Source organism: Nannobrachium achirus (assembly GCF_963921795.1).
Source record: "Nannobrachium achirus genome assembly, chromosome: 19".
Lineage (NCBI taxonomy): Eukaryota > Metazoa > Chordata > Actinopteri > Myctophiformes > Myctophidae > Nannobrachium > Nannobrachium achirus.
Genome location: NC_137826.1, coordinates 4,736,104 through 4,761,065, shown reverse-complemented (window position 1 = coordinate 4,761,065; position 24,962 = coordinate 4,736,104). Strand labels below are relative to the sequence as shown.

The window sequence follows — 24,962 nt, the reverse complement described above, 5'->3', positions numbered from 1 at the left end:
AGAAACAGAATTTGGGTTCAGGAGCAATGTTTTCCTTATCTGAAAGAATTCCTGCAATTGCCAAACCTTTTGAACATTTGTTCATTGATGGTGGGGGCCTACTCCCTCGCTTGAAATCCGGTGCAGTTTATTTTCTCACTGTAATGTGTTTACTATGGTTAATACTCTCAACCAGTGAGGTTGCACAGCAAAGCACTGGGTTTAGTCGAACGTCTCCAAACGAACTGGTCTTTGGCCATACTGTACCATTAGTCATTTTGAGTAACCAGTGGAAGGCGATAGAGCCTCGTCGCAACTTACTTGACTATGTGAATGGGTTTTGGCACAGACCTTATTTAGACAGAAGCACTGAGCAGAGAGTTTCCAGCCCTGGTGATCGTGTGTTGGCACTGTTGCCCATCACAGGCTCATCATTTCAGGCCAAATTTGTCACAACCTGGCTCTTAGGCCATGACAAATCGAGGAGGACACGAGGCAGTGGCTTTTAAAGTATAACAATAATTTATTAACATATGGTATAAATGATAATGTACAAGAGTTTGAGGTGTGTTAGTCAGTAATCAGTGGTGTCAGCAATGTATGGATGTGTGGTGAGTGTAGTGTGGGGTGTTGTAAGGTGTATAAACTAAGCATAAGGTAAAACAATAGGTGCTGTCGTCATGAGAGGGAGAGAGAGAATGAGGGTGCCATGGTGGCTTTATAGGGCTCCAAGGAGTACTGGCCAGGTGCTCCCAATGCCCCAATCAGCCACCTCATTGGCCGACACCCATGGCTCTGTGGGGAGAAGCAGAAGTACAGAGTTCCCCCATGCATAGGCTAACACAGGCCCTAAGGCCAGGCCAAGGGGCCGTGACAACGTCATCTGCAACGGAGAAACTGGGATCCACAGGCCGCCATTACGTGCCATTCTATTGTGTATGCAGCCAGTTGTCCAGCGCGTCTCCTCATCTTTTTCGATCAGACGAAAGACGAAATCAAGGCTTCCGGATGAGTGGATTACATGTGATTAGATCGCTGTGCGTGCAACGAGGACGTAATGTACTTTCGCGCGCTGTTTTTTCTCGCGGTTTACCCCGTCTCGCTCCATGCAAATGAACGGTGGAAAACAGCCTTCAGCAGCATCAAAGTAGGTTGGCCGACCAAAAAACGTTCTTCATGCACGTTTTGCTGGCTTGCACTGAGCGATCCGAGCGTGTTGTTATCATTTGGTGCATTGCTTTTTTAAAACATGTTTATAAATAAATAGAAGATTGCACGGCAGTACCTCAAAGGGCCCCCTTTGGCTGGCAAAGGGTTATTTAATTATCTTTTTTTATTTATGGAATTTCTTCAAATTTCTTTTATCTTAAAAAAATGTATTTTTTGAAATATATATTTTTTTAATGTAGTTTGTGACCCATTAAAAATGTATCTGTGACCCACAAATGGGCCCCGACCCACTATTTGGAAAACTGGTATGACAACATTCAGCCACCATGAAAAAGTTTGAGCACCACCGACATAGAAACACACTTATAGAATCGGGTAAAAATATTTCAAAGACTTGCACACATTTTCACGATTTTTCAAAAATTGCAGATCTACAAGCTTGCATGTTAAAGCATAAAATAATGCATCATTCCTGTGTCCAAATTGGACTATAATAATTAAGGCTCAAATTAAAATAAAAACGATAAGATAATCAGCCTTGTGTAGGCACCGTCATCATCGGATATTTCTTATGATGAATTAACCCATTTAGGCCTAGGATTGACTGCTTTAACTATTGAAAAATAGCAGATATACAAGCTCACAGCGCGGCACTGAGTGCCGCGCTGCGAGCTTGTAGATCTGCTATTTTTGAAAAAGTCGTGAAAATGTGTGCAAATCTTTGAATATATGTATTTTCAAAGCGAACGTTTGTAACTCAAATTTTGCTTCTGGGTGGTCCCTGGAACTAGATATTTTGAAATGGGGGTCCGTGGCCAAATACATATCATTTTGGGGGTCCTTCACATGAAAAGGTTTGAGAACCACTGACATAGTAGTCTCTCAAGAACAGACTAACTGAGCTCCATTTAACTCATTGACTGCCAAGGCACGAGTTTCACGAGTTATTACAGTACTCCCAGGCTGCCACAGCCCGAGTTTCCCGAGTTGGAAGCCATTTTGAAAAAAAAAAAAAAAATTTTTTTTTTTTTTTTTTTTTCAAAATTTTTTTTTATAAAAAAATTTCTAAAAATGCCTCAAATGTATTAGGCATGATCGCAATTGCGAAATTGCATGTTTAGCCCCATAACAAACACATCTTTCAAAATGTCAAAAATGGCTGTTTTGTCTGACTTTGAAGGCTTGTATCTCATGAATGCCTGAACGGATTTCCAAGCGGATTTTTTTGTTTGAAAGCTGTTAAAAAGTACTACACATATGGTGCATGATCTAGGCATGGGCGTGCACGATCCGTGCACTAAAAATTGATCCGTGCACTAGAAATTTGGAAGGTGGCAGTGTTTGTTTTGTCTGACTTTGAAGGCTTCTATCTCATGAATGCCTGAACGGATTTCCAAGCGGATTTCTTTGTTTGAAAGCTGTTAAAAAGTACTACACATATGATGCATATATGGTGCATGGGCGTGCACGATCCGTGCACTAAAAATTGATCTGTGCACTAGAAATCTAGGATAGTGGCAGTCTGGTACTTGGGGGCCATCTTGAAATGGCATTCAATGAGTTAAGTGAAAAGGACGTTTTCTTTGACGATGGCTAAGCCAGATTGCTGACATAGAAACATTGGTTTTTCAAAAAATCTTAGAAGGATTCAAAAGACACTAATAGAATCGGGTCAAAATTCAAATTTTCACGATTTTTCAAAAATAGCAGATCTACAAGCTCGCAGCGCGGCACTCGGTGCCGCGCTGTGAGCTTGTATATCTGCTATTTTTTTTATATTTAAAGCATAAAATATTGCGTCATATTGTGTTCAGGGCAGGCCTAAATGGGTTAAATTGATTTGTTGAACTCTTTGCACCACTATTATATCCCTCCTCCTTTTCCCCTGTAGGCGCTGATCAACCGGCTGGAGAAGAACCGGGGGATGAAGCCTGAAGACCGAGCCAACATCATGAAGACCCTCAAGGAGCTGACGGAGAAGATCTCCCAGCTGCAGAACGAGATGAACCCGGCCTCCCAGGCGTCCCAGGCAGCCAACTCCGCCAGCGGCCAGCCCAAGACCAAGACAGACGTGAGTTTCCCCCGACTCCCCTCACCTCACCGCACACTCACACACCAGCTTTGACTAGGTTCCTTATTCCGGTTCCTTAATGTTGGTTCCTGTTCCTCCCGTTCCGGGTCCCAACCCTAGCTTCTACCACTTTTTGTGGTCACATGTTCAGATACTGGATTCTGATTGGCTTAAAACAGTGGTAAATCAGTCAACAACCTCGAGTTGGCTCATACCCCGCCTCGTGCCACAACCCTGAAACAGTGGTAAATCAGCCAACAACCCACTCCCTCTCATGGTAAATGGCTTACTTTGACTTCACATCATGAATTCCATGAAATAGTGCTGGGCTATATGGACACAATCAAATATCACAATCTTTCAAATAAATGGGAATCATTAAAGGGAACCGTTAAGGAATCAGACTGTTTAGAGGTAATCGTTAAAATCATAAAGGGCCCCAACCCTAGCAACGCCTTGCTGAAAAGCCCAATGGCTGACGTACATATGGGCTGATGAGGTATATGGTAAGTAAGTAAGTAGCCCTGGGAACCAACAGTTGCCGAGCCATGTGGCCAACAGGTCAGTAGCCTGTCTCCTGTTTCTGTAGCGTGAGGCATCTTGATGTACACATACACCCCTGGACGTGACGCTAGTATGTCGCAAGGACTTACTCCAATTCAACCCAATGGTGCTGCTGAGTGCCAAGCAGGGAGGCATTGAGTGCCATTATTCTATTAGTCTTTTAGTCTTTGGCCTGACCCGGCTAGGGATTGAACCCCCGACCTCCCAAGTTTCAGAACCGATCTACAAGCGTGCACGCGTTGTGAGCTATCTTCAGTGAAGAGATTTGGTGTAGCGTTAAAAAACTAAAAATGACACCCAGTGAGCGGTGCTATTTATGAGTTAATTTCATTAAGCGTCCCGCAAAGCTTGGCCAGGGTGGGATGAGGTGGGACGTACATACAGACAAAAGGAGTAGACCCGAGTATAGACCCCTGGGGTACAAAACATGGATCAAGGAAGTGTATATAGGGCTTAAGTGGTCGAGGTTGTGACGCAAAGTATGTCTAAGTAAGTGGATGACGAATAAACCTTTTAGCCAAACTCCTCATTCCACGTGTCCCATTCTATTACATGATGCTAATCCAGGCCCAGAAGGAGCTGTTGGATGCAGAGTTGGACTTCCATAAGAAGATGAGCTCTGGAGAGGACACTACAGACCTGAGAAGGAAGCTAGGACAGCTGCAGGTGGAGGTAGGGCACACTCCATGCGGCAATTTCCAAGTCTGGATTCAAAAGCAATATTTTGTTCCCACAATGGAAGGGCTAATTGCGCCCACACAGTAACGAGCACATCAAAGTAACTCTGGTGTTGTCATTCCCCCCCGTTGGTGGAGAATAGGGATGGGACGATATGAAAACTTCATATCACGATTATTGTGACCAAAGAAATCGCGATTTACAATATTATCGCGATAAACCAAACATCCCTAACATCCATTATCCTGGGGCAGAACATTTGCCAGAAAATAGCCGATCTACAAGCTCACAATGCGTCGCGTTGTGACGCATTGTGAGCTTGTAGATCGGCAATTTTTTGGCAAAGACATTTGATAGTGAGAAAAAGACAGTTTCAAGAACGTCTAAAAGTACTAGGGATGTCGACGGTTAACCGGTTAATCGGTTAGCCGACCGTTAAGAAAAGACCGGTTATGCTTAACGGTTAAACGGTTAATTTTCATAATAATATGATCGCATTGTCCTGGTCCTGGAAAGTGTTGTTTGACTATGGGGATGTGATTTTGTTAAACAGACTGCTGGTTTTGTGTTGGGCGCTGCGCCGCTGCTGTGTTTTCATTTCCTCCTCCTTGCCTTGAGCTCACTTGGAAATCAAATGGCAGCGCCGTCGCGGGCGCACGATGGAAAGAATGCGCATGCCTCGTTGTCAACATCAGTGTTGTCAAATCAAATGAATGCGAGACACCCGGTCAGAGAGCAGTGGCAGACTAGCTCTGTAGTGGTCTAACGCTGTGGTGCAGAGCTAAAGATGAAACGAAACTTCGCCAAACTTTGCTGCACGGGCAGAAAAGATCATTTGACAGCCAACTCCAAGATAATAGCCAAAGATATTATTATGCCAAGGTACTAGATTAGTGTTTTCCTGTTGAAAGCTTTCAACAGGAAAGCTTGTCGCCAATCGACTGCGCAACGAGAAGACGAGAGAGAGAGAGAGACAACGCTGCTGAACAATCGCCCCAAAACACACTCGACCCCAGTGTTTTATGTGTAGAACTACATGGTGGTTTTGATCCCGGGGGCGGGGCGAGCTTGTTTTGGGACGAGCAGCTTATTTTGCACCCTCATCTCAACAGCGCAGCAAAAAAAGATTGAAAAAATAAATAAAAATAATTAAAAACCGTTAATTAACCGGTTAATGCTGTCGGCTAACCGGTTAGGAGAAAAACCGTTAGCGACATCCCTAAAAAGTACCTTTTACCAATTATAGAGGTTTTAAGTCGTACCAGATATGCTGCTCTGCAAATAAAAGGTGAATTGATTCCAGTGCATGACGGAGGACGATATCACAATAAATAAAATCTCCACGATACGATTATCGTGAGTGTTTTTTTATCACGATAAACGATAGTATCGCGTATCGTCCATCCCTTGTGGAGAATTGGTGATTTCTGTTGTTGCCGTGGCACATGTTTACTTTGGTAAACAACAGTGCATTGAACAGCTGACACTGTACTTTGCACGGCCCCTTGGTGTCGGAAAACAAAGAAATGCAGTGTGGCATTTTGGATTTGAGGCTGGCAAAATGGGGCATAAAATGGAATGAAATATGATTTTGTACAGAGATTTATCTGACAAACCTGATGGTCTTCGCCGTGTGGCGTTTAGAGTCGATATGTAATGAATGCAGGACCTACTGTAGACACAACCTGATGTTCCCTTCACGGTCCACTCAGCCGGATCACATGTGTGCGCCACCTAGTGTGGAAAAGTAGAATTAACTAGTGTGATTCACTATTTGGCTAAATATATAACCACCTATTTTAAACCAGCCCACCAACACTTTTAGGTGTTTATAAATGAAAAGAAAAAAGTGTTGGTATGATGGTATCCTTGGTTGACACTGTTTTTTAGCTTCACTTGCATGTATGCCAGCTGTCCTTTACCTTCGTCATGGAGACTTCTTTTTGTCTGACCGTAACGTGCATACTAGGGCTGACCTTCGATTACTTTTTTCATAATCGAAGCTTAATCGAAGCTTTCTTTCGAACTTCGAAGCTTCGATGACGGCGAGGGGGGGGGGGGGGGGTAGGGAGCAAAAGTTTATCGGTTACATAAGTGATAACCGTTAAGGAAATGTGTTTAAAAATGCGCGATTTACACAATTTTAAAAGGGAAAACACACCAGTTTTTTCCTCATAATAATGCTCCTTATTTTCATTAAATAGTACAACAATACAACGAGGAAGAAGAAGATACGAATGTTTTCTACATTAAAGAAAGGTGTTTTTGCAGGACAAGTAGGATTGACATAATCACATCACGTCAGTAATGTAACAAAGCGCGGCTGCAACAGCAAACACTGCAGCGCGACTCGAGCCCTATATAACAAACAGATTAACTCCCAAGTCCCAAGGTGTTGTACACGCTAATGTAATAGTAGATTTTATAGTAAATAATTGCACTGCACTGTGTCTGAATTAAAGTTCCACACTCATCAACCGAAAGCTGATGGTCAGGCTCAGACAACGTAGCCTACTCTATGCGGGCGCGACTATTGAGCTTGCAGCAGATCCGATATAAACTTCATCAACACCACGACAACGTAACCCTAGCAAGTTGGGTTTTAAGCTATTTTTTCCTCTTTAAAACGGGATCGACGCTGACGGGGTCCGTTTTGTAAAATCCAATTTTCGCTGTTTGTTTCCTTGCGTTGAGTTGTGTGTCTGTCAGCGAGTGGAAGACAGCAAACGCATGCATGGATCATGTTACACCGACAATGGTTTGATAACGAAATGTGTGACTGCATCGCATTGTTGCATTGGGTGATGTTACTCAGACATTGGTTTCACACATTTCGGTGCCAAACGAGAGGAGGAGGGGGTGACGCTATCACGCTAGAGTGGAGCGAGGCGCATGCAAGCTAAGGCACGCGGCCCCCCCAAAGGACAAACGGCCGCGGCCGATTATTCGAATTTATTTTTCAAATTCGAATACCGTGCCTTCGAACGAAGCTTCGAATATTCAAATTTTTTGGGTCAGCCCTAGTGCATACTATATCAAACGATTTCCATAGCAAATGAGACGAATGATATTGGCTTAGAGGGGTGTGTATGTGTGTGTGTGTGTGAAGACTGTCGCTGTCTGCGTAAGAAAATGTTACTAGTTTCTTTGACTTTAAGTTGGCAGAGTCAAGCCCAGAGTGTGCTATAAGGGTTCTGTTGTTCATTAGCCACAAGCCAAAGAAAATGACAATTGAGTTTGACCCTGACCCAGGGTTTAGTTTTCAGGAACACATGACTTTCAAACACTTACGTGACTAACGGAATGATCTCAAGTGTGATGTTCTACATGCAATGAAGCCCACGCTCTCATTCTCTTGGACCCCAAACACACACACACACACACACACTAGGGCTGTCACAATTATTACATAATCGTCTAATCGCAATTATTTGACATAATCGTGATTATTTTTCATAATCGTGATAATTGTTTCCATGTTGAAAAATGTTCATATATTTTTTTTACGTTAAAAAAATAGTGGAAATAGCCGATCTACAAGCTCACAACGCGTTTTTAAGTATAACGTTGTCAAATATGTCAGTAATGTCTTTGTATATTTAGGTTTTGTGTCATATCTACCATGTGCAACTTCAAAGCCTAAAAGCCAAACAGAATTGTAATTGTCAACGACAAAAACACAATTAAATCGTCAATCGCAATTATTTGAGTGACAAATAATCGTCATGTAAAATGGCATAATCGTGACAGTCCACACACACGCGCGCACACACACACACACACACACACACACACACACACACACACACACACACACACACACACACTCTGAGAGGCCGACAGACTTATTGGTAATCTGACCTTGACAAAGTAATGCTACACTATCACATCAGTAGATGACTTCTAGCTTTGGGCTGTAAGCAAATGAAATTGCTTCCAGAAATCTTGTAGAAGTCGGGTTAGCCAGAGGAAGCTATACCTCATACCTACATGAGTCAAAAGATATAAATCACATCACTTGGATAATTACATTTAGTGACAATGTGACCATGTGATAAGCTCAACATTTTTTTACGTTGAGCTTCAATTCAACATTCATTTTGTTATAGAGTAACTGACTCCACTCAACCTACTAATCCATTTCGCAATACACAGTAACATGATTAAAAGTTAAATATCTCAAATCTATAAAAGATGAAAGCTGGGTGATCTGATAATTTACATGTGTATATGGTACAAAAACGATGGGAGTAGTGCCCAGACCAAACACCATGCCCGTGAACTCTCACACTCCAAGCAAGACACACACACGCACACGCCAAGAACATGGCTTGTGTTCGCGAATCCCCATCTGGCATGAGTGCCACCGCCCTCACTCTTCCTGCCCTGCGGGCTTTAAATCAGCCCCGTGGTTAAATATGCATGCTCCCCACCCCACCCCATCCAACCCTAGCCTCTTTCTGCACATTAAACTGCAGCCACTTAAGCAAGCCCAGAGGATTGTCCGCTAAGGAACCAAATAAAGATACCTTGCTTGCCAGACTCGATAGAGGCACGCCTCATTAAAGTTTGAGCTGCCACTCTTCATGCCGAGACTAGAGGAGGAGGGGGTGAGGGAAGGGACAGAATGGATGGTGGGAAGGACGGCCTGTGAGGTTGTGGCATGACTGAAGATGTCATATTAATCCATTTAGACTAGAGCCCGACCGATGCCTTATTTTCTGACCGATGTCGATGTTTGCTGATGGAGAGTGCTAGACCACCGATTGCCGATGTTTAACCGATGTTTTATAATAATATGAAATAATAATAAATAGCCTAAGTTTCAAAAACTTCTTACCTTCAAAACTTTTTTTCCCCTTTTTTTTTACCAATGGTCCGGGGACCACCAGTGGTCCTTGAGGGGTTTCCAGGTGGTCCCCAGCTAAATGATGGAGATTTGGTAACCAAATGGACCCTTTATAAGATCTTTAAGTCATTTGTGTAAAATGAAACCCAATGGATCCTTACGGGCAACGGCAATATATTCTAAGTGTTGGGTCTGAGTGGCTAAATGTCATCAAATGGTTAGTTACAAATATTTCAGTTACAAATGTTCGCTTTTAAAAATATATATATTAAAATACTTTTCTTTTTAAATAGCTGCTATTTTTCAATAATTAAAGCATTCAATAATTCTAGGCCTAAATGGGTTAAAATGGAGGAGTGACAGCCATGTGTGAAGAAGGTATGAGAAGGAGAGGATGTTTTGGGTATATTTAGGCTTTAACGGATGCCCGATACGTTTTCATTTTACGTAATAGACTTTGCTTTAGATCACTGGAGCAACATTCAATAGTGCTTGGGGTGAATAAAGTAATTCAGCTTCACATGCACACCTAGTCCCCTTTGTCTTCCTTTTATTTTTGAGCGGCGCTGGAAGGAGCTAAGCTCCAACATCTGGCTATGTCTGGGACGCGAAGCGTGGCCTGCATCTGGCTTGCATCTTGGCACAAAGTGCTCAAAGTTTGTTGTACGCCCAGGGTCACGTTGGCCAAGCTTTGCCAGACACTTAATGGCACTGCTCACTTCACACAAGATGTTTTTAGTTTTTTCGTGAGGTGGGGAATAGTATTGTTTCTTTGAGACAGACTATTGAGATGGCACCGAAGTCTCCTTGCCCCTCTGAAGCCGAGTTGAAACGGTGTAGGACGGTGGTTCTCAAAGTGGATTTCAGGGGCTCTCTAGGTTCCTTTATGGGGGCCTAAATTGACCCTCACAAGTCTGTAACTTTGACAGTGAACAAATGGAACCAAATGGACCCGTTAGGGTCCATTTGGTTCCATTTGTACACTGTCAAAGTTAAGGGGAGACCTTCACATTTCAAAGTTTGGGAACCACTGGTGTAGGAGAAAGAGACACTGAAGCTGAGAGGGAGACGGTGTGGGGAAGACAGACAGTAGAAAGGTGAGAGACTCCTACACGGTGTAGGAGTGGCAGACGGTAGGAAATGTGAGAGGGAGACCGTGTAGCAGGAAAGCTGATAGGAAAACGGTGTAGGAGAGAGAGAGAGAGAGACGGCAGGAAAGCTGAGAGGGAGCTGGCGTTGAAGAGACACCGGAGAGAAGGATCTGTCGAACTGTGGCGAGCATTTTAACCGACACTGACAAGCCACCACAGTGTGATAAATTGATTGTGACGTCCAGTCCTACCACACATGCCACATTTTACGAATATGGGTTCATGTTTATTTAGCTTTATTGTCAGTGAGGCGAAAACAACACTGTCGGTCCAAAGGCAATGTCGTCTGGCTGGTGCATAGTTTAGCACAGTGGTTCCCAAACTTTTTAGCCCGTGACCCAAAAGAGAAATGAGACTTTTGTCCGGCACCCAAACTAGTGAAAACTGCAGATCTACAAGCTCACAGCGCGTCGCTTCGCACTGTGAGCTTGTAGACCGGCTATTTTCACTACTTCTTAGACATTTGTTTTCTAATTTATGGGATTTCTTAGGTTTGTATTTTATTATTTAAATTACTTAGGAAAATCTTTGCATTTCTTTTTTTAAATTCATGTAAATGGTACCTTTTTTTTCTTTTTGAAAATGTATTGAAACAATGATAATTAAAAACAAAACGTATTAAACAAAAATTAAGGGACCATAAAAAAAAAATCTCAAATAAAGTGTGCGCAAATATGCAGATGCTTTTGAGTGTACATGTGTGAAGCAAGTGTTTCTAAAACTAAATGAACAAGCCAATTCATGTGACCGCCAGAAACTTCTTGGAACTCTCACACGTCATCCGCAGGGTGTCATGAAATGAAAAATTGAGAAATCAGGGTTTTACCTATGGTTTCAAGTTGTATTATGATATAATGAACCATAATCAAAAGCAAAAAAGTGAGTTTGACTTTATTTACCTACCCCCTTTTTTGATTGAAAAATTGCATTTTTAGGCGTTTTTGGTGGATTTTGACCATTTCCGCCTAAATCAAAATTGTTCTTATTTGTAATTTTTTTGGCAATTTTTATCATCACCATTCAAAACCAAATATTTACAGCACTTGGAAATGGTCCTTTTAAAAATAAAACCTTTATTTACTTTCCAATAAAGCCTTTAATCTTCTGACCGGCAAAGACGACAGCCAACAAGTTGCTACCAGCCATCACAACTGATTGAGAGTACACTCTGTACACTGGACTGGTTTCTCACCTTTCACAACCTGTTATTTGAATTAAATTGAGGCAACTCACATTAGGATGGGTCCCAAGACCAGGCATGAGGCTGGGACTAGCCTTGCTGATGTGTCAGGTCCAGGAGAACCCATGGCACAGACCGAACTACCTACCCTCCGGGGCGTCCTGAGGCACGGCATCTACCTGCAGGAGAAGAAGCTGTTGGAGGAAGGGGTGGATAGGAGGAACTACAGCATCAAGCAGCTGAGTATGGATGTCATGATGGAGGTGGTGAGCTGCTGGCAGAGGGCCAATGCTCAGTTCAGACCCCCAGTCATATTCAAAGACAGCTCCATAGAACGGTGGCCTGGACTGCTCTGGAGAACTTCGCCTGGAACAGAGGGGGCATGAAGAGAGAAGAGGACAGGAAGAACTTCCTAGACAATCTGGACTCCCTCTTCAACATCGCCTCCTGTAGTCATGAGATCCTCCCCTACTCAGAGTCAGGGTGTAAGGGATGTCAGGAGGGGGCACACCTGCTGGACTGTAACTGTAGGAGAGAGAAGAGGATTCCGAAGCTGGAGCTGGCTTTCATGATGTCCATGAAGACCAGGCGGCCTCCTGACCAGAAGGCTTCAGTCCTGATGGTGGCTAGATCAGTGTTTGGAATCTTCAGGGTGTTTCTCTTCATCACATTCTCCTCAGCCATGGTCTCAGCTGTAGCTTCAGTGTTCTGTTCCTGCAGCAAGAGCTCTGCCTCAGCACCCCTCCTGTCATCTAACTCCTTCTGGTGTTCCTTTTCCTTCTCTGCAGTAGCCTTCTTTATCTTGTCAGCCTTTTCTTTCCGTTCATTTTGCCTCTTAGTCTCCTTTATATCAGGTCCCACCATCATCATGGAAGCCTTCTGGCCAGGAGGCCGCCTGGTCTTCATGGACATCATGAAAGCCAGCTCCAGCTTCGGAATCCTCTTCTCTCTCCTACAGTTACAGTCCAGCAGGTGTGCCCCCTCCTGACATCCCTCACACCATGGCCTCGGAAACCCTTTAGGCGATCGGAAGAAAAAGAAGCCTGGGCGATCGCGTTATGATCACTGTTGTAGGAAGTGTGGAATTTCTAACCAATCAGAGTGCAGAGAGCGTCGCACCAAATGTGTTGACGTCATGACGCAACAGCGTTCTCTGCGCTGAGCAGAGGAGCAGAGGGGGGTGGGGGGAGGAGAACACATGCTATTGGCTGGAGACTTGCGGAGAGACTCACCGCGCCCGCCCATCTGCCTACACTAAACTGTCCGCGTTAGGTTAGAGTGCTCACACCCTGACTCTGAGCAGGGGAGGATCTCATGACTACAGGAGGCGATGTTGAAGAGGGAGTCCAGATTGTCTAGGAAGTTCTTCCTGTCCTCCTCTCTCTTCATGCCCCCTCTGTTCCAGGCGAAGTTCTCCAGAGCAGTCCAGGCCACCGTTCTATGGAGCTGTCTTTGAATATGACTGGGGGTCTGAACTGAGCATTGGCCCTCTGCCAGCAGCTCACCACCTCCATCATGACATCCATACTCAGCTGCTTGATGCTGTAGTCCCTCCTATCCACCCCTTCCTCCAACAGCTTCTTCTCCTGCAGGTAGATGCCGTGCCTCAGGACGCCCCGGGGGGTAGGTAGCTCGGTCTGTGCCATGGGTTCTCCTGGACCTGACACATCAGCAAGGCTAGTCCCAGCCTCATGCCTGGTCTTGGGACCCATCCTAATGTGAGTTGCCTCAATTTAATTCAAATAACAGGTTGTGAAAGGTGAGAAACCAGTCCAGTGTACAGAGTGTACTCTCAATCAGTTGTGATGGCTGGTATCAACTTGTTGGCTGTCGTCTTTGCAGGTCAGAAGATTAAAGGCTTTATTGGAAAGTAAATAAAAGTTTTATTTTTAAAAGGACCATTTCCAAGTGCTGTAAATATTTGGTTTTGAATGGTGATGATAAAAATTGCCAAAAAAATTACAAATAAGAACAATTTTGATTTAGAAGGAAATGGTCAAAATCCACCAAAAACGCCTAAAAATGCAATTTTTCAATCAAAAAAGGGGGTAGGTAAATAAAGTCAAACTCACTTTTTTGCTTTTGATTATGGTTCAATATATCATAATACAACTTGAAACCATAGGTAAAACCCTGATTTCTCAATTTTTCATTTCATGACACACCCTACACGCGAGTGGCGCGATGTCCCGCGAACTACTGTCCGCATATGGAGCGTCGGCCATTGCGTTGCAACATAGCCTGAACCAATCAAATAATTAAATAATAATATAAAGTGTTTGGGGGGCGGGACATGGCCATTTACTGTACCTCTATGGACGTTGCCGCGAAACCTCGCTCAAATAGAGGCTCCGCAAGCGTAAACAGGATGGGTGGACGACGTCGCGGCACAACGCGTTGTCGCTCGCGGTAGGTCAGGACGTCCTCATTGAAACAAATGTATTTATTTGAGATTTCATCGCTTGCGTCGCATCGCGGGCAGTGCGGATGAGCTGTTATCCAAAAGTGGACTTTGACGCCTAAATCCTAACAATTTTCTGAAAAGATAAAAGTGTACTATATTAGTGGCGCTCAAACCTTTTTTAAATCAAGGACCCCCAGAATTATATGTATTTGGTCGCGGACCCTCATCCCAAAATATTTTGTTCCAGGGACCCCCCAGAAACAAAGATTTGAGTTAAAAATGTTTGTTAACTCATTGAATGCCCTTTTCAAGATGGCCGCCAAGTACCAGGATGCCACGTTCCTAAATTTCTAGTGCACGGATCAATTTTTAGTGCACGCCCATGCACCATATATGCACCATATGTGTAGTACTTTTTAACAGCTTTCAAACAAAAAAATCCGCTTGGAAATCCGTTCAGGCATTCATGAGATACAAGCCTTCAAAGTCAGACAAAACAGCCATTTTTGACATTTTGAAAGATGTGTTTGTTATGGGGCTAAACATGCAATTTCGCAATTGCGATCATGCCTAATACATTTGAGGCATTTTTAGAAATTTTTTATAAAAAAATGTTTTGAAAAAAGAAAAAAAAAGTTTTTTTTTTTTTTTTTTTTTTTCAAAATGGCTTCCAACTCGGGAAACTCGGGCTGTGGCAGCCTGGGACTACTGTAATAACTCGGGAAACTCGGGCCTTGGCAGTCAATGAGTTAAAAAATTGATTTTTCAAAAATGGCAGATCTACAAGCTCTATGAGCTTGTATATCTGCTATTTTTTTGAATAGCTAAAGCCTAAAATAATGGTTAAAGCGGTTCAGATGAAGGTCTTAATGGATTTTTAACCTTCTACTCTTCCAGGCGACGTGGCTGGGTCTGATCCGGCCTCCTGGGGCGGGGGGCCGGGGCCGGGCCAGAGGGAGGATGGCCCTGGACCCCGGCTCGGTGCACGTGGGCCACTGCAGGGGGCGGAGCAGGGACGGGATGTCCCGGGGAGGGGTCCTGAACCGCATGGTGGTGGACCACCGGACCCGGGCCCTGGCCATCCTGGGGGTCACCCAGGAGGAGAAGGAGGAGCTGATGCCGCACTTTGTGGTGAGTAACAGGGAATGAACTGTACGTTCACACAGCCGCGCTCAAGAGCTCCAATGCCTGTCGTCGGTTAAAGAGTTGATGAGTACTCACTACTCAGCCCACCACATTTTGGACGGGGCTGTCAGAAATCTCATTAGTCCGAATTTAGTTAGGGTTAGGTTTTAGGGTTAGGTTTAGGCATAGTTTTACTGAGGTTAGGGTTTGGGTTAGTTTTTTTTTTTTAACATTTGTTTATTGGGTTTTTTAACAAGCAAAAGTGTTTTAACAAGGTTTAGGCATAGTTTTACTGAGGTTTAGGTTTAGGCATAGTATTTTTCACCAGGTTAACATCACCAGATTCTGACTAATGAGAAGTAGGAACAATGACATTTTGGACCAGTGCCATGGCACCCATTATTTGGACTCGACTTGGACCTAAAATTGCCCTGAATATCAAATATATTTGAATATTATTATTAATATTATTACTATAATTATTTTCCCCATTATTGTAAAAACAGGATACAGGATTGCCTACAGAAGAGGCACAGCGCGTGTGCTGCTCGGATCCAATAAGAAATAGTTTTAACTTGATAAAAACAATTGTTTTTGTATTGCCTCAGAATTAATAAAAACGCTAATAAAGAGCTTACATTTGGGGATGGTTTGTGGCTCTCTTCACATGCTAATGGTCAATGCACCTGTGCAAGTTCAGATCAATTGCTCCTCCCATTGAGGAGAAATTGCGGATCGGACGGGTTGACTGACAGATCCTTCATTTTATAATGGGATTAGTGGAGTGGTTCTCTAAACGTTTCAATTTCAAGGACCTCCATATCTGTGGGAACTCAATTTGTTGCAACAGTCAGGTCGCAGTTACCATCAAAACCTCCACCGGCTGTCTGTCACGTCGCGTCACACTTTTCCCCTACTCATATCTCCGCCACCGTTGCCCCTATCCATGCTAAACTTTGCACACACACTCCTTGGCTGCCAAACCAAAACCGCCACCCCTCATTTCTCACATGGCCCTTCTAGCGCCACCATGAGGCTGATTCTTGCAAAACACATTTTTGGACACTGCTCCTACAGATTTTGCCCTAGAATCACGAAAACCGGTACACAGTATCTCTAATGTCATGTCGGCAACATGGATCTGTCCCATTTCCCATCTTCCCTCCTGATTGCCTACCATTAATTGCCTTCCAAAGTTTGTGTATGCGACCTGACGGTCGCTTATCTCCCGATTTAGGGAGTCTTACTGGTACACTCTCAAGAGTGTTACAGACCCTGTAAGTGTCCATTTAGAACCCTGAGAGTCCCTTGACCCGTTCATCGTTTGTTTTTCCCAGAAATTTGGCGAGATCGAGGATCTGCGTGACCAGGACGCCACCAGTGTGGTGATGACCTTTAAGACACGAAGCGAAGCAGAGAATGTAAGTCACACCTCTCACAGATCTGTCTCAACGACAAACAAATTCTAAGAATTAGAATATGTTGGCTTGCTTGCATAAATATTTTACAAATACTGTTACTATTTACATTTGAATGTACTGTTGCATCAGCCAACAAGCTTGGCGGAAAAGGATGATCAGATCAGATACATTGTAGATCGTCTATTCTTGGTGCACGACACTGGCACAACTACTGTATGTTTAAATCAGACGTTATAGGAGTAGTTCACCCCCAAAATGCCTTTTTTTCTATTGAATACTCACACCACAGAGTTCAATAATATTTTTTTGTATTTGTCGCATTCCTAAGACAAAAATTAGATTAAAGTAAATTTACCTCCATTGATTCCCGATGGGGACCCGAATGCATTTGGGTCCCCATCCGGAATCAATGGTGGTACATTTATTGTAATATATTGTTTTGTCTTAGGAATGCGACAAAAAACTAAAACATATTATTGAACTCAAGTCTCCATGGCGTGAGTATTCAATAGAAAAAAAGTCATTTTGGGGGTGAACTACTCCTTTAATCAGTGCTGTGTAGAAAAGAGTGATTGTTTTCAGCCATAGCCTAACCCACAACCAACACACCTTCTTGCTTCTTTAGGCAGCAAACCAAGGGGCCAAGTTCAAAGGTCGCGTGTTGCAGATATCCTGGTACAAGCCCAAGACGCCGTCTGTCTCCGCTGAGCCAGAGGAAGAGGAGGTGAAGGAGGAAGACAATACGGTACCACACTCTTCATCACTTTCACCTCTTAAGCCCCATATTATTGTGTATGGCAAGTAGTGAAAATAGCTGATCTACAAGCTCACAACACATCATGATGTGATACGTTGTGAGTGTGTGATCAGTTATGTTCACTATTTCTGAATTGCGTAATAATTGCATGTCCAAAATAGGGATTCCAGTTTGAAAGGGAAGCGTGTCAATCACCACACATTTTTGGTTATTAGTTATTTTAAAATCAAAAGATTATTTGAAGTGGTCAATAGAATTCATGTTCAATCTTCAGAAAACGTTAATAATCTCAGATATTTGGTCAAAGCTAAGGTTAAAACATCAATCCCTATTTTCTTCAACTGGACGGTGTTATGACTATCAAAACATCATTATATTTTACATCTTTTTGTCAAAATGCTTGGCCCTATTGCCTAGCCCTAGTATGTTGGTGGATCCTTTCACTCTATTTGACAAATCGCTGATTAGGACTTGGCTGAACAAAAACAAAGGTTTCAGTCGGGAGATTTTATTTTGCTTTAATCTAAGTATAAAGACGCTCTTAAATTGCTTCCCAATAGAGACACACGGGCGCCTACAAATTCACGCCCACAATTGAAACGGCGGCCCCGCTTCAGGTAAGGGAGAACGGTGCACTGCAAGCCAGCCCATAGAAAGTCATTGCAATTCAACTGTTGTTAGCCTAATATTAAAATAATCCTACACGAATTGAAGACTATATTGATTTAAATAAAAATATGTTTTCAAATGTATGGCCTGACCCTGACAACATATCTTCTTGTTTGCTAAATACATGATGTGTGTCACGTTTAATTTGCCACTTGAATGGATTACCCATAATGTTAACAGAGAAGAGGGGAACCGGCAGACACAGAACCTGTCGCTTTTCAGTGACATCACTGTCTTTACTGCTGTGCGTTTATGAGCGCCGCCTTTGAAGTTCCCGACTTTTTCAACTACAGAGTGGATTCTCCAGGTTAGCATTAATCCAAAAACAACCTGCAAGACTCGTTTGGAAGAAGCGAGATGCGATCATTTTCCCAAAAATAAACAGCCTAATTATACATGAGAGACAAGCGTATCTGGGTATTGAAAACCTCAAGGGATGCGTCCATGACGTGTGTACCATGCGACCACCTAAACTTAAGATTCCAATGCTAGCACTTTTGACTCACAGATGAAGTATATTAAAGTATGTTGCAGGTAGTGTATCAAGATGACAGATATGCCACTTTAAAAAGGCAAAATTAAACTCATGGGACACTTTATTAGAACACAAAAAAAAAATCGCTATGGCCTCAGTAGTCAACCACTGAAATTATGATATTTCACGATGCCTCTCATTGGGATTGCATTGGCAGCTGCAGTGCACCGTTCTTCCTTACCCGAAGTGGGGTCGCTGTCACAATAGGGGGCGTGAATTTGTAGGCGCCCGTGTGTCTCTATTGGCCTGCTTCGATACATGATTTGGTGCAATGTTAGAAATATGTCTGAAGTATCAAGACAATGTACATCCCACCAAATTAATAGCTGATCTACAAGCTCACAACGCGTTACATTGCAACGTACATGTCTTTCAAGCGCTGATGAGAAATACACAGTTCGTTGTTTCGTGGTCCCATTGGGTACTAAATTCTCTCCATCCCACAGGAGGAGAGTAGCTCTTATTTGCCTGAAGAGGAAGAAGAGGAGGAAGACGAGGACGAAGACGACGAATACGAGAGCCGGAGACGGAGATGGAGACCATGAAGGCAAAGCCAAACCACAAACCCCCTTATTCTACTCCCAGATGGCCGGTTCTCCTCTTTTCGTCCTGAGTTGCTGCGACTTGAATTCACCTTTTTACTCCTTTTCCAGTGTTTGGAGACTTGAGGCATTCTAATGAAAATGACTAATGTCTTCACTTGAGTTATGTGTGTAAGGAAACCTGGAGGGCAAAGCTTATTATTTTTATTTTATTTTTTTCGTATCCCTTGACTTGACGGAAGGCATATTTAAAACGTCTCACTTTTGCTGAGAATGATTAAGTGTTAAGTTGTACTTATAAATAGAAAACAAATCTATATGTCTGTAAGTTTCAGTGTGGTTTAAGCAGATGCTATCAGTAATGCACAACATTTGTGTCTACTGTGAATAGGTATTTTTATACATATTTAAGCTATCCTCTATCGTTCCCAGTTTTGTCCCTAAAACCGGGGACAGCGATCTTACATAGGACCCCCAACTACCTAAAGTTAAATGTGCCGTCCCCTGTACCGCTGTAGTGAGAGATGATCATCCGCTATCTAGTGCTAAGAGTTTATGAACTGAAAGTGTGCAATTCATGAAGCATCCAAACATACATTACTACTAGCCCACGTGCAAATGAGCACAGGCAATATCGCCCCATATTCTCGTGGCAGCCATGTTGAGCAAGATGGCTGCCGCGTGAATACGGAAACGGTATGGGATGTTGACACTGACTGCATCGCAACTGTCTTTTGCGCCCGAACGTGTCCCAAACCACACCCTCCTCACTTGAGTTTTCGCATCGCTTGACGGACAAGGCGGGTGCGAGCAGTCGGGTGAGCGGGTGCCTGCGCGTCAACAAGCGTTCCGTCTGAATTGGCATGCCGTGCTGGACTGAACAGTTTAGCGGGCTTGCTAGCTGCATAGTGTAAACAGACTGGCTACAAGCAGGCGCACGTCCCTTCCACCCAGCCAATGTGAGGACGGCCATTTAGAACGGGTACACATTTTGTGTATCATTATTTTATGCTTTAACTATTGAAAAATAGCAGATCTACAAGCTCGCGGTGCCGCGCTGCGAGCTTGTAGATCTGCTATTTTTGAAAAATCTTGAAAATTAGAATTTTGACCCGATTCTATAAGTGTCTTTTGAATCCTAAGATTCTTTGAAAAACCTGTGTTTCTATGTCAGCAATCTGGCCAGCCACCGTCAAAGAAAAGGTCCTTTTCACTTAACTGGAGCTCAGTTAGTCTGTTCTTGAGAGACTACTATGTCAGTGGTTCTCAAACCTTTTCATGTGAAGGACCCCCAAAATGACATGTATTTGGCCACGGACCCCCATCTCAAAATATTCAGTTCCAGGGACCACCCAGAAGCAAAATTGGAGTTACAAACGTCCGCTTTGAAAATACATATATTCAAAGATGTGCACACATTTTCACGACTTTTTCAAAAATGGCAGATCTACAAGCTCGCGGCGCCGCACTCTGTGCCGCGCTGTGAGCTTGTATATCTGCTATTTTTCACTGGTTAAAGCATTCAATAATCCTAGGCCTAAATGGGTTAAACAGTGGGGGAGGCGTTTTCTGGTGCAAAAGGCATACACGCGTCACAACTTGAGCACAGGTACAGAGCAGTGATGGTGCAATGGTTCGACAGACAAACCCTAAACAATGTTTACAAATGGCATCCCCTCTTGATTGTTTTAGTTTTTCTCCTGACTTGATGTCTGGTGCCACTTTCTGTACATATTAGCCTAAATAATTACTTGGGTGTTCCACTTTTTTTTCCCTAGCGTGAAAGTTTTTTGAGTTCTTAAAAAGGCTCTGTGCGTCACTGTACTGTAGTCCCGGGTTTCCCCGAAGGTGGCGTTACCGTTTTAAAGGTGATACACCATGCATTTAAAAAGTATTTATGTCATATTGTTTGTCCCAAAAACGTTTTTCAAAAGGTTTGAGGCTAAATTACCACTCCTGAATAGAGAGCCTCTCTCATTTTTGAATGGCTCTCAGAGCATTTCAGCTGCAGTACCACCTTTGGCCTGAACTGCGCCCCCCCCCCCCCCCCCCCCCCCCCCCCAAAAAAAAAAAAAACATTTTGAGAAAAAATGTTTTTTTTTTTTTTTTTTTTTTGAAAAGTTTTTTTTTTTATGATGACGTCACAATCGGCAGATGACGTCACAATCGGCAGCAAATCTGGATAGCCTGTTTTGAGAACCCGTGTGATACTTTTAACCTTCGCCTTCAAAAAACCAGAGAAAGACACAACGGTCAGAAATGGGACTTTGTGAGGATAGAAGGTGCTAGTGGGACCCCAAAAAAAGGTTTTAAAATAGGAAAAGTGAAATTTCATGGTGTATCACCTTTAATGTTCCAGTTGATTATCCCATCGCTTTTGTTTGATTGGTCTCGGCAGCAATCAATCAAATGAGCCAATCAATTGAAGCTACATGGGAAGATGAGCGGTAACAGGAATCTGGGAGACCACCTTCTGGAAGCCCGGGGACAACAGTCGGGCACACGGCCCATTCCCCCAGTCGATGTCCTGGCCGTCCAAGAGGCCTGTCAGGACCAGGATCACGTACGTCACCCATGTCAAACATTTCTGACATCTATTAGACAGGTGTTTGAATGTAATGTTGAACATTTGATTTTAATATATAATTTCCTTCTCGCCTTACATAATCAGCTCGAGGCTGGATTTTTACAAGAATTTGTGATTTACTTTTGTAAATTTTGTAAATGTTTGAAAGAGGAATAACTGTTGATACTTTTTTTTTTTTTTTTTTTTTTTTTTTTACTTTGTCGTTCATTTCTAAGTTGTTTTGAGTGAGTGGGGTTTTGTCGGGGGGCAAAGAGTCGTGTAGTAGCAGTGTGGTTTTAGTGCTAAACCAGCCCGTGTACTTTGTAACGTCAACCCAGCAGTCATTTTTCTGTGAACATTCTCGACTTCACTGAGCAGTTTGAAGCACCGTTGATTCACGCACAGTGCTGCAGGTTTTTGTAGATTAACCCATTCAGAACGGGTACACAATTTGTGTTTCATTATTTTATGCTTTAACTATTGAAAAAAATAGCAGATATACAAGCTCACAGCGCGGCACCGAGTGCCGCGCTGCGAGCTTGTAGATCTGCTATTTTTTTTAAATCGTGAAAATTAGAATTTTGACCCGATTCTATAAGTGTCTTTTGAATCCTAAGATTTAAAAAAAAAAACCTATGTTTCTATGTCAGCAATCTGGCCAGCCATCGTCAAAGAAAAGGTCCCTTTCACTTAACTGGAGCTCAGTTAGTCTGTTCTTGAGAGACTACTATGTCAGTGGTGCTCGAACCTTTTCATGTGAAGGACCCCCAAAATGATATTTATGTGGCCACGGACCCCCATTTCAAAATATCTAGTTCCAGGGACCACCCAGAAGCTAAATTTGAGTTACAAACGTTCGCTTTGAAAATACATATAGTCAAAGATGTGCACACATTTTCGCGACTTTTTCAAACATAGCAGATCTACAAGCTCGCAGCGCGGCACTCGGTGCCGCGCTGTGAGCTTGTATATCTGCTATTTTTCAATAGTTAAAGCAGTCAATAATCCTAGGCCTAAATGGGTTAAAGTTAGCGAGACGGCGCCCTAAGCGACACGCTTTTCAGAAAGGGGCCCCTTTTTGATGACAAAAGCTATATTTTGTATTTTGTCTTGCGCATACTGTATTTAGTAATCCTCGGGTGGGAGAAATTCTCTTAACACGGTAGACCCACACGACAAGTTAATACTTTTCTGTCTAGATGTGTTCTGTTTTGTGAGAGTGTTGTGGTGTTGAAAATATTATTTCATTATACAACCTATTCATCTGCTACTAGAGCCAGTAGCCAGGCTATCCCAAGTCACAATACCAAAATATGGTGATGTATTACTGCTTATGTCAACAAGGCAATGAAACCCAGCCTTCTCCTGTTTTACACGTACATGGGTAGAAAAGAATACCCCGTTTTCAGCCTGTGTGGAAACCTAGTCATGGTTGCCTCTGAGAAACACATTTTGTCGTTGGGGAGGTAGAAGTTAACGGCTAACTCGAGAGCACTTTTTTTCATTTGTGAATGTACCGTGGTACACTACCGTTCACCAGTTCTACATGATGGTGTAGAACTTACTGACAATACCATGTTTTGTTTTTATTTTCACCTGCATTTAGGGCTGTCACGATATGACATTTTACATGACGATTAATTGTCACTCAAATAATTGGCGATTGACGATTTAATTGTGTTTTTGTCGTTGACAATTACATTTCTGTTTGGCTTTTAGGCTTTGAAGTTGTACATGGTAGATATGACACATAACCTAAATATACAAAGAAATTACTGACATATTTGACAACTTGCTACTTAAAAAATAACTTTGATAGTGGAAATAGCCGATCTACAAGCTCACAACGCGTCGCGATGCGACGCGTTGTGAGCTTGTAGATCTGCTATTTCCACTATTTCGGTCATTTTTCAACATTCACGATTATGGCGATTATGACAAAATAATTGCGATAATGTCAAATAATCACGATTAGACGATTATATAATAATTGTGACAGCCCTACCTGCATTCATCTCCATCTACTCCTAGAGATGTCCGCTGCTTGCTCTAATGTTTGGGTTACATATCTCACAGAATGCAGTCTGGTATCTCAAGGCCTTTGCCAGTGACCTGATCACCTTGTATTACTAAGTAATATAAGCTCCATTCCATCGATGAATTCCCAGTTTAAATGACAGGGGTGCATGTTTTAGTTTTTTTCTTTTACATGGGTTACTTTTTCCCATATGTATATTTGTAATATGATTGTCATTGTTTAACTCGGCTCGGAAAGCTACAGATGGCAGATTTCAAACATACGTCGGGTGTAAGCAAGATACCACGCCGTCTGCCAGAGCTACAATAAACTTGTTTTAAACGGTGTGGAGCCGTAATATGTTAAACTTTAGATCACATTTTTAAATGTACAAATGCAGCTCCTATCTGTTTTCAGTTTGCAGGAATCGGCTATCCTTTTTTTTTCTATTTTTAGAAAACTTAATTTTTTAGAGCATTGATTGAAAAATGCTTGAAATAGTTTGGTTAGGTCACTGGCGGTAGCCTTTATGTTAGAAATTATCTACGGTCAGGCTCTTGTGTAAATGAAGTTTCAGAAAGGATGTCCATCTCTCTCTCTCTCTCCCCTAATGCCTAATTAATGCTCCTTCGTACGGTGGTGTTGCAGTCGCGCACGGAAAATATTTGATCTGCGTGTTGCAACTCCATGTACTCCGAAATATAGACCTGGCTTATCTTTTTGTACTATACTGTATGCTACTACGACACAACTGTAAAAATGTAAAACATTTATTGGATAATAGTTTTGGATTTGTTACTGTTTATATTTGCAGGATGTGGATGTATTTTCTTGATTTATTCTGTTTGTAAAAAAAAAAGGATTTCTAATTTACTAGCATGTCTGCTTTTGCCAATAAAGATGAAGGAATGGGCTGCGTGGAGGGCGATCAAGAAAAAAAAAAGAAACAAAAGAAACATCAAACAAGAATTCATATGAATTGGAAATTAAAAACATCTATATTTTTTAAATATCTGATTTAAAAGATAAAAAAGAAACAAAAAAAAGATTGCTCAACATTGGTGGGGAAAAAAAGAGAAACCATTCCGCAATATTACCTTAAAATCTTGTGTGGTGTCCTTTCTTTGGTTCCTAACCGCTGACATCACAATAACCGTTGACATCACAATGTCCACATTTAAAGGTAGGTATTGGTGATATTGTTTTTGTAAATTTTTTTGTTAAAGGGGAGTTGGGTGTCTCATCTTCCTTTTGACAACAGATTATGTGGAGTTCAGTTCAGGC

General features: G+C 42.6%; 1 protein-coding gene across 1 annotated transcript in view; it reads left to right on the top strand.

Annotated features, from left to right (window-relative positions):
- Window positions 1–19,137, top strand: part of rbm27 (RNA binding motif protein 27) — a 48,904-nt gene extending 29,767 nt beyond the window's left edge. The window contains exons 16-21 of the mRNA XM_080749884.1: window positions 3,041–3,220; window positions 4,352–4,456; window positions 14,944–15,177; window positions 16,509–16,592; window positions 17,218–17,337; window positions 19,000–19,137. Coding sequence (XP_080606010.1) covers window positions 3,041–3,220; window positions 4,352–4,456; window positions 14,944–15,177; window positions 16,509–16,592; window positions 17,218–17,337; window positions 19,000–19,098 — 822 coding nt within the window. The 3' untranslated portion in view covers window positions 19,099–19,137. The remainder of the gene's footprint in view (window positions 1–3,040; window positions 3,221–4,351; window positions 4,457–14,943; window positions 15,178–16,508; window positions 16,593–17,217; window positions 17,338–18,999) is intronic.
- Window positions 19,138–24,962: the final 5,825 nt, after the last annotated feature.